This window comes from Amblyomma maculatum, chromosome 1 (assembly GCF_055883805.1).
Source record: "Amblyomma maculatum isolate TAMU_Amacu chromosome 1, ASM5588380v1, whole genome shotgun sequence".
NCBI lineage: Eukaryota > Metazoa > Arthropoda > Arachnida > Ixodida > Ixodidae > Amblyomma > Amblyomma maculatum.
This window is the reverse complement of record NC_139344.1, coordinates 1,746,896-1,764,844: the sequence shown is the minus strand read 5'-3', so window position 1 is coordinate 1,764,844 and position 17,949 is coordinate 1,746,896. Positions and strand designations below refer to the sequence as shown.

Sequence of the window (17,949 nt, the reverse complement as noted above, 5' to 3'; positions counted from 1 at the left end):
TTGAGCGGGCCACCGACCAGCATGGCGATCTCAATGCACTGTGTGAGGAGAAACAAGTTGTCCCCAATGCGTCTGCCAGTCAGGAAACCCGCCTGTAGCTCTCCGAGAACACCCTTGCATTCGGCCCAGCGCTGTAGGTGGTCCTTTACGGCCTGCATGGTCAGCCGATACAATACCGGCGTAATTGCTATGGGCATGTAACTGTTAAGACCCAGCTCGTCTCCGGAACCTTTGAACAGAGGGCGGACACGGCTGCGTTTCCAGTCTGTGGGAAATGGCTTCCGTTAGAACCTGAAAGGTCAGGTCCCCCAGACGTGCCCATGCCCCGGGGCCCAGCGCATTGATCAGACACATGGGGATACCGTCCATCCCCGACGCCGTCCCCGCATCTATTCTTTGGGATGCTCGAGTTCTCGCTCTGTCGGCGCCCGTCGCAAGCCGGCTAGCATTGTCAAGTCGTCCTGTGTGGCTGTTCCTGCAGTGCGCCGCCCATCCTGCAACACAAAACTGCAAAGCAAGGACGAGGGCACCAATCTGAATTCCACTCTGGGGAAGAAAGTAGCAGTGGATCTAAAAGCCTGCTGACACAATTGGCTAGCTAAAAATATTTGCACTCAAGACTAAAAAAAATTCAGTTCAAAAGCAAGCAGGACTGACTCTGCATAAAAGGAATAAAAGTGGGTGAGAAGCAGTGGTTAGCTGTTCTGTTTAAGTGCACTGTTGTAAAAACTGGGCACACAATTCAAGATAAAAAAGAGAAAAGCTATTTGCAATAAAACTGCCCATGCAAATGACAACCGCCCACAGGATTCACTTTATCAGGCTTGCAAAATTGCATGCCAGGTTGTATAGCAGTGACAGAAAGGAGTGGGAAGGTAAGCTGTTTCTCTTTCACCACTGAATAACAGTACACAACAGTGAAGATTCGCCTATTCAACAACAAAATGGAGCAAGCACATTTAAGAGCTAAGCTATCTCGGATTGCTGCGAGAAACTGTAATTCCAACTGGAAACAACATTTGCAACAATCAGTCTAGCACACTTAATAAAACTATGGGAATGAGAACTGCCAGTTCAGGCGTTCAAACCCCATTATGTAGTCGACTGCTGGATTATAACATTTATTGTGTTCCATGCTGCGTATGAAATCATAAGGAAAATGAATGGAATACATGAACTCTAAACTTACAGACTAAGCACGTGCCTAGCAAAAATATGTATTGCAGTAGAAGCTGCTGTTCGATATGTACACTAAAATTTCCTTTAAACTTGTCCATACTTATCACAAGATAAAACATTTCATCCTGTCCTTCATCAATGACTAGCTAGATGTATATATCATATATATATATATATATACTGTTGTGATGGAAGTGCTTTGCTGTTCTCCTGCTTTACCCTTTGCATATATAGCACAGTCTCCTCACGTTTATCTGTGGCTTGCAGCAGCACCAAGACGACTTGTTGCACTCTGTCAACCTCCAGTCTTGGAATGGATGTGTGTATACGCTTTTTGAACTGCGGTCACAAGCTCTGTAAGCAACATACGGACTGCATTTGATCTACAGGTCTGGACTCTTGGAATTAGTGGCAGGCTAGGTTGGTCCATATACAGGCAATTTTATTTTAAACTTTTCTTCGCAGAAAAATAAACTGTTGCAGGCACAATGATGCAGTACGAGTCGAAGACGGGTGGGCTTGCTCGCAGACAACGAAAATTTAAAAATAACAGGAGAAAGGTCGCTGCAGAACTCCATTGGTAGGCAAACATTGAATGAGATTAGGCAAATCCTGCTCTGACCATATTTAAATTAGGGCTGTGCATTTTGCAAAAACAATTCTGGCCAGTATTCAAACTACGCAACACTGACATTTTGCTGTGCCTTTTCATCACATGTGACATTTCTAGCTTACATGCTAGCACTCTGCAACGCTGTTGACAAAGCCAAGTTCTGAAGTAATGTTTACAGAACAAGGTTTGCAGCTCTGCATAGCTAACAAAGGCTTGTGTGCATTTACTGATGACGAGCGACTGGTTTCTCTCAATCTGGTAAGCTTTATGACGTTACTTTCAAATACTCAGCAATTGGTTGTACTGGCTAAGGTTGCAGTGCTTTTTTTTTAGTTGTGAGATTTGGGGCAAACCTCGCTGATCAATTAGGGTTTTTACAATGATCATTTTAACTGCATTTATTAGGAGCATAAAAAAGCAAGCAGCACTCTAAGCCTTATCAGTTTAGATAGGTTGGTCACACTACGCGAAATAGTTTACACCGAAAAGAAAAACTGCAGCTAAAAAGTATGAAGGACTATCCATGTCAACATTGAAATTGCATCCCATGATGATGTGATGGAGCAGAACAAAATACAAATCATCAGAGGCTTTTCACACTGTACAATAGGCAAGCATAAGCCGTTTTCAAACTGTCCAGGCTGCCCAATTTTGTAATTCTGGCCACTGCAATGTGCACCTTGACGTGGGCACACGAAATCCTGATCGAAACACTTTATATTACATCTTTCCTGACCCACTGAGATCCAACATCATGTTTGTCTAGAGATAAGCTGAAATGCTAAGAAATCCAAGCATGCCAGTTTCCTTCAAACACTAACCGAAATTGGAGGAAATCTTTGCCATTCATGCCAATTTGGAGCTTTAGTTTGCTTGTGATCAGTTTAGCAGTATTTGCTCCGTTCCCTAGCACCTGCTCCAACCTAATGCATGAATACGTGAAAAATTAAAACAAGCTCCATCTTCTCGTCAGCCACAAAGAAAGGCTAAGAGAACTGTATGGTCACGCCAAGTGGGACCGGGACAGCAAACACGTAAACCTGCGTGAATTCAATGCACACTTCTTGACAACTAGTGCGACCTAAGAGCAGGCTTCCAGTTCTCGTGTGATGTCTTCCGAATTGTAAGCTGCCGCCCCTGCGTCGATGGCGATGACAGCACCGATGTCGTTGCATGACCTCTCGAGCGAGGCCATGTTATGTGGCGCAGGAGCGGCACCGCGGCTTCACGTGCTGGTGAGGAACGTGACCGGGCCCGGCTGGTCACTGACCTGGAGCAGCTGAGGCTTCTCGGCCGTGATGACGATGGAGCATCACTTTTGTTGAGGTCATAGCGGCTGCACCTGAAATAGATTGAGCCGTCCTGCTGGAGGTACTTGGACGGGCTGATCTCATCTGGGGTGGCGTGGACGACATCCTCAAAACGATAGCTCTCAGGGCAGACAGGCTGGATGGTCCATGGGTGGCGCTCTGCCTCGGCCAGCGTGCAGCGCTGCTGTGGGTTACGGTGCAGGAGCCATGATATGAGGTCCCAAAGGTCTTTAGAAGTTGCATAGGGTGGCCTGAGCACTGCCGCAATGGTTTCCTCCACGTCGAAGAAGGGATTCTCGCCATAAATGAGCGTGTACAGGGTCACACCCAGGGCCCACATCTCCAGCTCAGGCCCCGCATATGGGTTGCCCTGCAGAACCTCAGGACTGCAGTACTCAACGGTGCCGCAGAATGTGGTGAAGAGGCGGTCAGGGGCCATAAATGCAGCCGAGCCAAAGTCAATGAGCTTCACATTAAAGTACTCGTCAATGATGATGTTTTCGTCCTTAATATCTCGATGAAGAATGTGCAGACTGTGCAGGTAGGACAAGGCGCTCACCATCTGTCGGAAGATGTAGGAGGCAAGTCGTTCATCAAGGCCGGGCGCCCGGTCAATGAACTCGAAGAGGTCCATGCCTACACCATGCCGTTCCATGACCATTTGGAAGTGGCTGGCATTCTCAAAGACATCCAGCACCCGCACTACGTTGGGGTGGCTAAGTGTTGTGAGGAGCCTCACTTCCGGGGGCCCCACTCTCCCCATCAGACGGTCATGCACCCAGCTCTCCTCATACACTTCGCTCTTGCGGATGAACTTGGTGATCACAAGGAGGCGGTCTGAATTGCGGTATGCCATCTTTACACATCCAAAGGCACCCTTACCAATCTGCTGCAGGGTGGTGTAGTGCTCCGAGTAGACACCACTCGTGTAGTCGGACTCGTTCTCAGCCGACTCATCATGCAGGGAAGGTGGGGCTCCTTTCTGCTCCACAAGATGTTCACTGGTGTCCTCCCGTGACAACTCAGTGTCAGAGCCAGCTGAACCCATTGTCAGTGAGCGGAGTGGAGAGGATGGGGCCGGGTGCTGTGGATGGCACCCCTCCACATCAAGCGCACGGGACACCCAGAGGCAGTAGATGGACGAGCCTCCTTCCAGGTCAACCCGCCGGTTCTGGTACACAATTGCGATGTGCGAGCCATCTCGGTGCCTGCCAAGGCCTGCGTTGGATCCCTCAGTAATGTTCAGGAGCGAGTCACAGCTGCGAAACGTCTTCAGCTCTGTCTGGAAGGCGCGCTCGTTGGCAGCCTCATCTGCATCAGTGCCCGACGTAGTGGACGGATGTGAGTCAGTACAACATGCTGCCGCTTCCTGGGTGCTTTCTTCCGAGCTGTGCATCGTGTTCGACGTCATCGTCGATGTGGAGTGGAAGGTGTCAGATGTTGGCAGCCTCGCCTACCCGTGTGGTAGATCTTCTTCTCCCTCGGTATAATAGCACATACCCACAGTGGGGGATTGGCCAGAATTCGTTGTAGGTGACATAATATAATTGATAATGTGGATTTGAATCTATGATAGATAACCTAATAATTAGGAGTTAGTGTTGCTGAAATCATTTGAAATTTTGAGGCGATAGTAACAGAAAACAATGAAAAAGGATTAAAATTGTAAAATAAAAATATGTAAAAAGACAAAAAAGAGTATAATTCAGACAGTTTAGCACTAACACACAAATCTTCCAGTATAGCTATATTATATTATGAAGTACCTCACACACCGGTAGGAGATCATTCTCAGCTTCCTCTTCTTCAGCTGCAAGATCCCTGAAGGGCCGTCCCACTGGCAGTGCCCCTTCCTCTTCTGCTGTACTGCTCAAGCGTTGCTGCTGTTGCTGGTGCAGCTTGTGCAGAAACCTCGTACTGCTGGTCAGTGTTTTGACAAATGGCCTTTTTTTCCTTTCTTTTCATTCGGTCCTGAATAAAAAGGGAGACATTTGTCAAAACACTGACACGAGGCTTGAGGCCTTTCCACCTTCCTTTGCTCAAGTTTGTGATCCAAGCAATCATCTTCCTTCCTCTCTTCAGCAATGGATGCCATTTAATAGTCCTGCAAAGGGCTGGATCTGGTTTCCAGATTTATTTAGGCAGGAAAGGTTTGTTGTGCAATAACTAAGAGTCTGAAGGAACAACTTTAAGCAATGCTTGTAAAGGTTGCGCAGGATGGCATTCTACGATATTAGGGTTTATATGGTAGTGCTTGAGAGATGACCGCTAGTTTCGTATCAGTGCAATAAGGTTGTGCTTTTGATTCCAAGTTGCATGATGCTAGCAACTTTGAGTGTGAGGGTTGTTGTGGTTTACCAGCAGCGGTAACGCAGGCACAGGTAACATTTGGGTGCTGTTTCCTTACAAGCCTTATGAGGTCTGCACTGCTTTGCTTTCATTTCAGCCAAGCAAATAAGGAAAACACTGGATGATGCACAGGCTGCCTGTGCATTGCAAAGAATCGGAAGCTATCCACCATGGTTGCCTGTCTAACCCAACCCGCAGCCGCACTTTTTGGCAACGTCGTTACGAAGCACAGCTATGAGGACCGGCTTCTTCGTCTGCTGCCTTGGTCTTCTCAAAGTTAGCCTAGCCCACCAAATGCTGCTCCAAACCATCTTTGCCATCTAAATGTAGTGCCCACATATCGTTCACGGTTCAATACTGATAATAAATGTTTTCCAACCCAATTGCGGGGGTGTCGACGAGGTGGACCCGACGGTAAGCAAAGCTGTGTCGCCATTTTGGTGTTCCGCCGGCGTCCATCACTGCTGCTGTCACGGATCACTCGAACGCTACTTGTGCGAAAGTTTGAGAACAAGTGCGAAAGGCAAAGACGGGAGAATGGATTCACGAGCTAAGGCGAAGCCTACCCTGTATCTGTACAGGGTAGGGAAGCGAACGTGCTTCACGAGTGATGATGATGAGTCGGAGGTTATTCCCTTCGTATCGGGAGATCAACGCGGTCCCCCGGATCAGGCCCAAAAAGTTGTAAAAAAAACACACAACACTTAGAACGCGCATACACATTGTCGCACAAAACACACACAGGCACAAATTCACGCACTGGCACACACACACTCACACACGCACTGTGGCAGTCACTAAGTGCGACGTTCAGTCGTTTGGCGGTCATCGCCGAGTTGTCTGCCACCACTGTTGTAGCCTAGCCTTTGTGATGGAAACACTGTGACGCGATCATGGAGGAAGAAGAAAACTAGGAGGGAGCGCGCGCAACCTCCGCAAGCCAACCTCCTCTGACTCCGCTCCCTTCTCTCTCTTGCTCGCAATGATTCTTGGGTATTTAGCCAACATAGTTGCCAGACTCAAAAGCAGCAGGGTACATGGTATTTTTTAGTGATTGGATGTCCCCGCGGAAAGCCTACCGGAGTGGACTGCCGAAAGTTGTGCGTCTCGTCGTAACACATAAGTTACTTTGTGTACAATTGTTGCATTGTACTCCGTGTTTATAGGCACACCAGTGAGAACTGCAGGTGGCCTTTTCATCTTTGGTTTCGTTAGGGAGACTACGAATACGACATAACATTGCATGCCTGGAGAACTGGCTTCAGTGTAACAATGTGTATTTGAGGTCTGCATTTCCTAAATGAATCAAACGATTTTCGTCTCGAACAATACATGCACATGGCCCGACAAACAAATGTTTCGTTTCTCGAGGAGTGCGCATAACAGGATACTCACCGTTGGAGCGACAGAACCGAGAGGTATATTCGTGTAGTTCTTGCATCCCGGAACACAGCATTTATGGCAGTACTTTTTGTTGGGCTAGTTGGTTTGATTCCACGCTTGCCAGACTCTGCGTACAAAGACAGAGCACAAGAACGCAACGGACGAAGCGATGATCAGCTCTTTGTCCCCTCGTCCTTCTTGTTCTCGCGTGCTTCGTCTTTGTGCGCCGAGCCCCGCAAGCATTTCGTATGGTGCAGCTGAGGGGACCCAGCCATACTTCGCGAAATACACGGGTGCACTGCGCGGCGGCGGCAGCCCCCACGGGATCAGCCCGTCTAAAATCCAAAGTTCCATCCATCGCCTGCTCGCAGCGTGCGCCTCAGGTTTCTGGTGCAGGCGTCGCGTAGCGAAGGCCACGCGAAGGCATTCCTTCAGAGCGAAGCATGCGAAACCGCAACCGAAACCAGCTACCGGCTACCGCTTGCCGTATCACGTGACGGCTAATTTCTCATGAATCTTTTCATTATATTTTTTATGACTAAGCTTCACTTTTCCGCCACGGCGCTCCCTCCTAGTTTTTTTCTTCCTCCATGCTTGCGATAGTGTTCGTTTCGTTGTCGCTTTCGTCGCCCGCCTTGAAGCCCAATGCGCCCAAGAGGGTGGCGCCATCTGCGTGTCGAGGAGACAACCCGTCGCAGTGGAGAACCAAGTGTTCTAGGAGCTCTTCATGTTTTACGCAGGCTCTGCAGGTGGCGGCTAGTGCCTCGGCGGAAGCATCGAAGCGCCGGCGGTACACGAGTGTGCGCAGGGCTCCGGCACGCGCCTGGAAAGAAAGGCACTAGCCTCGCTGTTGTCGTACAGGAGCTCTGGTGCAATTGCCTACTTGTGCGTGCGGTACATCTGGAGCGTTGTTCTGGTCTCCATAGCGGATTGCCAGCGGCCGGTCTCTGCTGCTTGCACCGGGGTCCGCACCGCGCGTCCGCTCTTCCGTTCAGTTTGCTCGTTGTTCTCTTGGGTGGAATTTTCAGAGACTGTACTTGCAATGCAACCGCTGTACCCGGGAGCACCATCGCGTTCTGGTCCCCTTATAATGGAGGCACCGAAACACTCGTCGTGCCCATGGTGAGTCGGATAATATGCGGAGCCGTTCCTCGAAAGCAATTTTACTGCTGGCCTCTCATGCTTCGAACGCCGATCAGCAGCGGTCAGCCTGGATTGCCTTAATGGCAACTCGCCCATGACACCCCAGGGCTATTCGACCAACTTCGTGTTGTTCGCGCTCCAGCCAAGCACGTGTGGAGGCCGATATGCATACCAAAGCCACGGCCGCTCGCTTCCATCGAGCGGCCGCGCCACAGCATTCGCGAATGTCAGGGCCAAAACGTGCACATCCTTCCACAATTCGCGGACTATCACGTATCGGCTGCATCCCCACAGGCACCGTTTGTGCAAAATACAGGACGCTCGCTGGGAGGAAAGTCGCACGTGTTCTTCGTGTGCTGCATATACCTCTCCTTGGGCAGTGATGCTAACGCCGAGGTACCTGTAGGCATACCCTCCTTTATACACTCTGTGCTTGGAAACTAAGCGCTCCGGGGCCGTCGCCACCGCTCCCCCTCCGTTACCCTACCTCCGTTGACAAGTTACGCCGCAGGCTGCCGAGAGATGGCGACAGCGACGTAGGGTCACCCTCGCCAGGCGAGTGCCGGGTGCACCGTGTTGCAAAGCGGTCCGGATAGCCACGCGCTGCCACTATCTCGCTGTTTAGTGCACTTTTTTGCAGTGTGCAAAGTCATCCTTCTATTTTTCTCTGCCTTCGGGTGCTGCAGGAATACAGCACTGCACCAACTGGTAAGTGCCAGCTTTGCTTTGTCCTTCCGGCGATCGCTGCATAGTATTCAGCTGCTTTGAGGCTTGCAAAAAATAGTGACAGCACCAAACACTGTGTTTATTAAGCATCAATACTGCAATAGTAATGTTAGATGCCCACCTGCCTTTCTGGACTGCAATGCTAATTGCTTCCCTGCCTAGCTCGTCTGCGTAGTGTGTTAATGTGCTCCTGCGAAGTTTTTTTTTCTTGCAGTATACGCTAATTACGAAATTTTGTGATAAACTAGAAACACAAGATTCACCTATTGTGAAGATGACTACTTAAAAGTGAGTTAAACCAAACCGTGCAAAGCCTATATTAGTTTTCCTTGTCAACTAAATCGCTGTCCCTCTCTAGCATCGGAAACCGCAAAACTCGTACTCAACCACATTAAGGCCTGTGAGAAATAATGACAGCACCAGAAGTGTGTTTATTACGCGTCAGTAAGGTAATAATAATATTAAATGAACACGTGTATTTTCTGGACTGCGATGCTAACTTCCTCCTTGGTTAGCTCATCTGTGTGGTATGTTACATGTGCTCCAGCACAGTATTTTTTTTTTTCTCCTGTGAGGCATTGCATAATTTGGGAATTCCCATCGTGTTGTCCGCACGTCACGACAAGATAATCACGTCGACGATCACGGGCATACCCAGGATGGTGCCAGTAATCCATATGTGCTCACAACACGCGCCTATCAACCTTTCCCACGTGGAGTCGCTTCTCCACAGCATCCCGACTTCTCCTCCTTTGCGGGACCCCTGTTCGCGATTGTTTCCAGCCCAGTGCCAGCGTTCGTGGACCGGGGGCTCCTCTAAGTCCCTAAGATGAGTCTCAGCTACCGCGAGCAAAGTGAAGTCCTCATTGTTTAGTGTCTCGAACAGTTATTCCCAGTGCAGCGGTGGCGTAGCGGTAGAACATCCGCCTCGCATGCAAGAGGACCGGGGTTCAAATCCCGGTGCCGCGCAATTCTCCACCGGATGAAAAAAAAAATCCGCGTGTCGATGGAATTGCATAAACAGGTTTGGGGTGCGACCTGATGCCGGTGAACACCTCCGGCAACGCACTCCCTCACCAGAACAGGAGTTGGCCACCCTGGTGCAGTAATTGGCCGCAACCTCCTATGATAAACTCCATAAAACCCCGGCCCTCAGTCACCAGCGGCTGCGGAACAACTGACCACGGCGGCGGTCAGACCTGTGACGCAGCAGGGGGTGCTAAGAAAGCCTGGCTCCGCTGGACAGGCCGCCATTGGAAACTGACCCTGGCAACGTTTAATGCTAGAACCCTAGCTAGTGAAGCTAGCTTAGCAGTGCTGTTAGAGGAACTAGAGGGCATGAAATGGGATGTCATAGGGCTTAGTGAGGTTAGGAGGCCGAATGAGGCATATACTGTACTGAAGGATGGGCATGTACTGTGTTATCGAGGCTTACCAGAGAGGCGACAACTAGGAGTAGGTTTCCTTGTCAATAAGTATATAGCGGGTAATATAGATGAATTCTATAGTATTAATGAGAGGGTTGCAGGCATCGTAATTAGGCTTAATAAGCGGTATAAACTGAAGGTTGTACAGGCCTATGCACCTACATGTAGTTATGATGACCAGGCAGTTGAAAGCTTCTATGAAGATGTAGAATCGGCAATGCGAAAAGTAAAGACGCAGTATACTGTACTAATGGGCGATTTCAATGCCAAGGTAGGAAAAAAACAGGCAGGAGACAAGGCAGTAGGTGACTATGGCATTGGTTCTAGGAATAGCAGGGGGGAGTTGAGTTTGCAGAGTGCAACAACTTACGAATCATGAATACCGGAAGAACCGGAAATGGACATGGAAAAGTCCTAACGGAGAGACTAAAAATGAAATCGACTTCATAATGTGTTCAACCCCCGCCATTATGCAAGATGTAGAGGTAATCGGGAAAGTGCGATGCAGTGACCACAGGATGGTGAGGTCCCGAATTAGCCTAAATCTGAAGAAGGAACGCAACAGATTAGTAAGAAAGAAACCCATCAACGAATTAGCGGTGAGGGGGAGGGCAGAAGAGTTCAGGATCTCACTACAGAATAGGTTTTCAGCTCTAACTGAGGATGGCGACATTACCCTAGAGGCAAGGAACAATAATTTCAGAGATATCATTACCGAGTGCGCGGTAGAAGTAGGCGGTAGGATAGTTAGAGAGGATACCGGCAAGCTGTCTAAGGCGATGAAAGATTTGATTAAGAAACGCACGAGTATGAAAGCTTCCAATCCAACAGACCAGATCGAATTGGCCGAGATATCAAAGCTAATCAATAAGCGCAAGGTGGCCGATATAAGGAAGTATAACATGGAGAAAATTGAGCATGCTGTAAAGAACGGGGGAAGCCTTAAAGCGGTAAAGAAGAAATTGGGCATAGGCAAAAACCAGATGTATGCGATAAGGGACAAGGCGGGCAACGTCATCACTAATATGGAAAAGATAGTCAAAGTAGCCGAGGCGTTCTATACAGATCTCTACAGTAGCCAAAGTAGTCAGGACCGTAATGAGATTGCCGGTAGGAAAAAACAGTCAGACGTTCCACCAGTGACGAAGGACGAGGTCAAGAAAGCACTAGAAACTATGAAAAGGGGGAAATCAGCTGGAGAGGATCAGATAACTACAGATTTGCTGAAGGACGGGGGGGATATCGTGCTAGAAAAACTGGCCACCCTGTATACGCAGTGCCTGTGTCATCGACGGTACCGGAACCATGGAAGAATGCAAACATTATCCTCATTCACAAGAAAGGGGACTCTAAGGACCTTAAAAATTACAGACCCATCAGCTTACTGTCTGTTGCGTATAAGGTATTTACTAAGGTAATCGCTAATAGAATCAGGACAACCTTAGACTGCAATCAAGCAAAGGATCAAGCAGGGTTTCGGAAACGGTACTCTACTATCGATCATATCCGTACCACCAATCGGGTGATAGAAAAATGCTCGGAATATAACCAGCCCTTATACATAGTATTCATTGATTACGAAAAAGCATTCGACTCAGTTGAAACCTCGGCGGTGATGCAGGCATTGCGAAATCAGGGGGTAGACGAGCCGTACGTGAAAGTGCTGGAAGATATATATATAGTGGCTGCACAGCAACCATAGTTCTGCATAAAGAAAGTAACAAAATTCCCATAAAGAAAGGTGTTAGGCAAGGAGACACAATCTCCCCAGTACTATTCACAGCTTGTTTAGAGGAAGTATTCAGAGACTTGGAATGGGAGCAGTTAGGGATAAGGGTAGATGGAGAACACCTCAGTAATCTGCGATTTGCTGATGACATTGCCTTGCTAAGCAACTCGGGGGATGAACTGCAAATAATGATTGATGACCTAGACAGGAAAAGTAGAAAGGTAGGCTTGAAAATCAATATGCAGAAGACTAAGGTAATGTTCAACAGCCTCGGGAAGGAACAGCAGTTTACATTAGGTAGCGAAATACTGGAAGTAGTAGGCGAATACGTCTACTTAGGACAGGTAGTAACCGCAGATCCGGACCACGAAAAGGAAATAACAAGAAGAATACGATTGGGATGGAGCGCATTTGGCAAGCACTCGCAGATTATGACTAGCAGCTTACCGGTATCGCTCAAGAGGAAAGTATACAACAGTTGCATCTTGCCTGTACTCACCTATGGGGCTGAAACGTGGAGGCTAACCAAGAGAGTTCTACTTAAGTTGAGGACAACCCAGCGGGCTATGGAACGAAAAATGGTTGGGGGAACATTAAGAGATAGAAAGCGTGCAGAGTGGGTCAGAGAAATAACTCAAGTTACCGACATTCTAGTAGAAATTAAGAAGAAGAAATGGACATGGGCAGGACATGTAGTGCGAAGAGAGGATAACCGATGGTCGCTGAGGGTAACAAACTGGATTCCAAGGGAAGGAAAGCGTAGCAGGGGGCGGCAGAAAGTTAGGTGGGCGGATGAGATTAAGAAGTTCGCAGGGGTCAAGTGGATGCAGCTAGCACAGAACCGGGTTAAGTGGAGAAATATGGGAGAGGCCTTCGCCCTGCAGTGGGTATAATCAGGCTGATGATGATGATGATGATGACAGTTATTCCCCCTTTGCCTCTTTTCGTGCTCCGTGGAGGTTCAGGAAGCCTATGCGAACTGCTACGGGAAGTCTGCGGGGACATGCGTGGTGTCGTCGGCGCCTGATTGGGGCAGGCGGTGAGCCAGCATCAGGTGGTGCCTGACCAACTCTCCCACAGCGGCGTACATTGTCTGTAATGTGGCCTGAGTAGCAGTTATGAGAAATCAGAAATGCGCTAAATAATATCGTCTTTATTACCGCATGTATTAGCGATGCAAAACATTACTCTAAAACAAATTTAGATGCCACTGAAAACACTCGATAATTCACCTTTTAAAATTAGCATAATGTGTCCCCTAGCAGGCTGGGGAAATGGCAATAAAGAAGCTGAATATACCTAAAAATAAACAAAATTATAATGGTTTTTGTGCATCTAATGGCAAGACATGCACACAGCGGTAAGGCATATCACTGAAGACCTTTTATTCGAGTTGCAGCCCGAAGTTATGGATCCTGAGCATTTTAGTCATCTCATAGTGTGCAATTTCACAGCCATGTAGCATTAAACGAGATCATGTAAGTATATCATAATAATGATTTATTCGTGGAATGCCATGATGCATATATGGGCCTGCCAAAGCCAACAGAAGGCTTGTAGAGCAGTTTTTAGCAGCGTAAGACAAGTCTGAGCATACATGCCTGTCAGCTGACATAAAAAAATAATGTAAAACTAAAAATTAAGCAGGAAAAAAGAAAGAGGGAAAAAAATCAAGCCTACAAATCTAATCTAGCATAACTTGACTTGCTTGAAAGAAAACTCTAGTTGGCACAGGTATTATTATGAACACCTATTATGAAATTTGCAAATATAAAATGTGGCACGTCTACTCACACGTGAAGCGATATGCCGGATCCTTTTATAGCTGTTGCCTTGCATACAGCGCAGGAAGGCGCCATCGCGATGCATGAAAGAGCAAGCACCTGTTTGCTCTGAATTTCTCGTTGTTTCAAGTGCGTGACCTCGAGGCGCTCGAAAAATTAAATTTGAAACCGAAACTCAAAGGGCGTCTGCTACGTCTGCTCGCAAACATGGCTTCCAGTCGTTCTACATCATCCCTTTACGACCAAGAAGGTGCCTGAAAGATCATATAATGTGCATGAAACATGAAAACAATGTTATAGAAATTTCCTACATTTGTGTTATTTGCAGCGATTTTTAAAACTGTTGTCCGAACCTTTATTCATTTTTGACGCAGTCAGCAGAAACTGTGCTGGCCACAATGACAAATTTGATGATGGCGACGAACTAGTGGGAAGCTCGTTTCCCTGCCCAGCTTTCCCTCTAGTGTCTTTGTATTAACTCTATGGCTACTTGTTGCGGGACAGTCGGTTTTTCTCGGGTACGTGGAGTGGCGTTACTGCGATGTTTCTTTTTCGCGATAGTAGCGAAGGCGCAAAAGCAGACGTCGCCAATAAATGGTTTTTGTTTCCCGGAATGCCACTAAAAACTTCCTTAAGTGATTGCGCAACCATAAATATTTTCATAACGTTTTTAAATTTCAAAGTTTGCCTACTAAATGCGAAGTATTGGTATTTGTGCTGCTCAAAACTAAGCCAATGGGAGAAAGAGCCATCGCTTATATTGGATAAATATCACACTGGCATGCTGTTTCTCTCTCTTTTTGCCATTTATAGTCACAATATTCAATCTTGAGGCATTATTTACGGTAGAGCAACGTTTATCATTGCATTCGTTTTGGCCAAAAGTTGTAGTTCTGCACTCGGTAGCTCTCCGGCCCATGATGCTATAGTGCTCTAGAAGTCTGAACTGGCCGTCTGGAAACTCCATGTAAGCTCCCATAGACGGCAGCACAGCTTTCCCTCTAGGTAAGAGTAATGGCGAATTCCAATCGCAGAACTGGAGCAGCGCGCACGCTCCATCACAGAACGCCTCAATCCGGCGGAGAGCACGCTCCCAGACTTTGCGTTTCGAATACTCTTGCTCTGGTCGGAGCAAGTAGGTGGCGCTCGCGAGCAAACGGAGACGGAGAAAGTACCCATCATTCCTTGCACTTGCCCGCGCTTTTCGTGCGCTCGCGTCGTCTGCTTTGCAAGCCTGCAGTCTTTCTTCCCTTTGATATGGAGGTTACACCAGCCGTTTACGCAATTATATCCTCCTTGCTCGAAGAGCCGAGCGCGGACACACACGGTAAGACTCCTTCAGCACTTTCTTTAATATGGAAGAAAACTTCGGTTCACGTACCGAATGTTTGCAGTCTTCCAGAGCCGAGCTGTAACGTGCGCGGCTTTGAGGTTACACGGACGATGGACAGATAAATAGTTGATTCTTGATTCTTCGACAGATGAGTCGGAACTGCTGCTCTCCGACTCGCTGTCCTCAAGCAAAGCGAGCGCAAGAGCGCGACGCGAATCACCATCCATGGCGGCGGCAAATACTGATCGTCTGCTATGGAGAGACCAGAAGCCAACGCGGCGAGCCACCGGAATTGGATGCGCTAGCTAGCGCATGCGCAAGCGTCGCTCGGAAAGTCACGTCACGCAAACTTCCGGTCGGTTCCCCCGATTTCGGCGGAACAGTTTTGACTGCTCCGCGGAGCGACCCTTGCTCGGCAATTGCTCCCGTTCTGCGTTTGGAAGACGCGATCCGTGTTCCGGATCTGCGTTTGGAAGACAATTGCTCCGAAAGGAGCAGGAAACGTTGCTTTGTAAGTGCTCCTGCTCTGCGATTGGAATTCACCATAAGAAACTCTATGCCTACACCCTATGTCACTGCCGATCGCAGCGTCATCTTTGTTTACAAACATGACGCTTTCCGCATTCGTGCGCAACCTTTGCACCAGAAACCACGCTGTCACGCACAGCGCCGGTAACTTGCTGAATGGGCATCTTGCTGTCGCGGGTGTAAGAAGAAATTAAGGCAGCCGGATAATGCATTTTGTTATTGTTTATTTGGTTATACAATCATTCTGCATAACCTTCAACTCGACCAGTATTTCCTTTCCACTCATCCTGGCAGCCATATGTGATCGGTAACTCAACAAGTGATGAAAGAACGTCCAAGGTCTATGTACAACTGGTCGCGCAACTTGGAAGAAAACGCGTGCAGCTGCCTACTGCCAGCGGCATCAACTCGATGATGAGGGCTCCTGCGAAGGGAGCGGCTAAAACTATGGCGATGGCGATATGGCGATGGCGATATGGTCGTACCCTTTTGAACGGGCGATCGCCCAGTGGGATCTGACCAGCAAAAAATAATAAAATAACAAAAAGAAAGAAAAGGAAAAAGGAGAGTATAGATGGTAGTTCACTCCACGTCTTTGTGCCGCTCCGGCCGCACTGCTCCTCGTGCCCACCAGAACTCCAGCCGTCTCTTCGTACATTCCACGACTGCACCAAGGGATTCTACTCCGCTCCCCTCTTCATGTGACGCCGCAGCCCCGTCGGTGCTTCCCTCTGCCGTGTCAGCCGTGCTGCCTGCGAAGCCAAGGGCGACCGGCAGCGACGCCGTGCGAGGGGTGGGAGAAATCGCAACACATCCAAGTATCACGTGCTCCAAAGTTTCCTCCTCCGCTCCGCAGAGGGCGCAGTCGGATACGCACTTGCTAGTGAACCTAGATCGCCACTGCCGCGTCCTCAAGGCTCCACACCTGGCTTCAGCCAGTAGCCCGCTCCCCACGGAGTTATCATAAAATGGTTCTGGGCTAATCCCTGTCTTCTGCGCGCTGTACAATGCCAGGGATGACTTCTCCTTTGCCCTGCGCATCCACTCAGCTGTCTCAGCTTCCTTCACCTTCACCTTGAGCTTCTTCCCCTGGCTCACCGCCGGTACATCCGAGAGGCATACTGTTGGCAGATGGTACCGTCTCTGCAGCCTCGCTATCCGCCTTGTCCACTTCGTTGCTATTCCAGCATACACCAGGTGGATTAGCGTCTGATGTGCCAGGTTACTTGCTGGGAGGCGCATCAGTCGGTCCTCATATTTTGCTTTGGCCGCCGCCTCTCTCGCTGAGAAAGAGGACCATCCGACCTCGCCTTGGACTCCCTCCACCGCTATGTGTTTGGGCACCCCTAAAGCTACCCGACCGACTGCCCTCTGCTGTCGCTCAGGAAACTCCCGGGTGCCAGCGGAGATGCACAGAACTGCATTTGAATATGTTAGCGCTGGTACCGCCACCATTTTCCATAGGGCTCTCGTCAACTCGTAGCGGTTAAACGCCCAGAGCGACCGACGGCCCAACATACCCTTACAGCAAGCCGTTTTTCCCCGCATTTCCCTCTCGTGTTGCCCGAGGTAGTTTGCCCCTGCCGACAACCGGACGCCGAGGTATTTGGCGGAATCCGCACTCTCTATCTGATTCCCCTGAAGTTCCCACCTGTGCCCGCTCAGCTTGTCCCTTTCGCCCCATGCCATCACTACACACTTTGCTGGGCTGAACTTCAGTCGACGCTCGCTCATTCCCGTAGCACAAATTTCCAGTTGTATCTGTAGCTCTTCTGGTGTCCCTGCGAGGACCGCAAAATCATCGGCATACACCAGCGCTGGTATACGTCGCTCGACCTTCACCCCGGCCTCTAGATGCTCAAACCGACATCCGTGCCCAGACACCTCCAGCTGCTCCGTGACCCCTGCGACGTACAACATGAACAGCAGTGGTGACAGTGGACACCCCTGTCGTAGCCCCTTCGGGCTCTCCAAGAAGCTAGTCCTCTGACCTGCCCACTCCACGCAGGCTCTGACATCGGCATACAGCTCTTGCAGTAGCTCGATGCTGGACTCCTCAAGGCCAAAACCCCGCAGGATGCTCCACAATATGGCTCGGTCCACATTATCATAAGCCTTAGCGATGTCCAGGTACGCCACGAAGAGTGGGTTTCCCGTCTGCTGTGCTATTTCTATGCACTGTGTGAGGACTAATAAATTGTCCTCAATGCGCCGTCCCGCCCGGAAACCATTTTGGAGCTCCCCAAGAGCCCCATTTCTCTCTGCCCACGCTTGCAATCGGGCCTTTGCCACCTGTGCGGCTACTCTGTACAGTACCGGGGTCACTGCTATTGGCCTGTAGTTGTCCAGGCACTCTTTGTCCCCGGTCCCCTTATACAGCGGCTTTATTCTTGCCAGTCTCCAGTCCTCCGGGATCTTTGCATCCTCCTGCACCTGTGCGACGGA

The 17,949-nt window shown here is 49.1% G+C and overlaps 1 protein-coding gene across 1 annotated transcript; it reads right to left on the bottom strand.

The window, feature by feature from the left end:
• Positions 1–2,742: 2,742 nt before the first annotated feature.
• On the bottom strand, positions 2,743–5,762 carry LOC146201478 (PAS domain-containing serine/threonine-protein kinase-like). The gene is given in 4 exon segments (XM_084598202.1): positions 2,743–3,010; positions 3,013–4,555; positions 4,869–5,019; positions 5,743–5,762. Coding segments are annotated over 4 exon segments (1,851 nt in total). The 3' UTR covers positions 2,743–2,873.
• Positions 5,763–17,949: the final 12,187 nt, after the last annotated feature.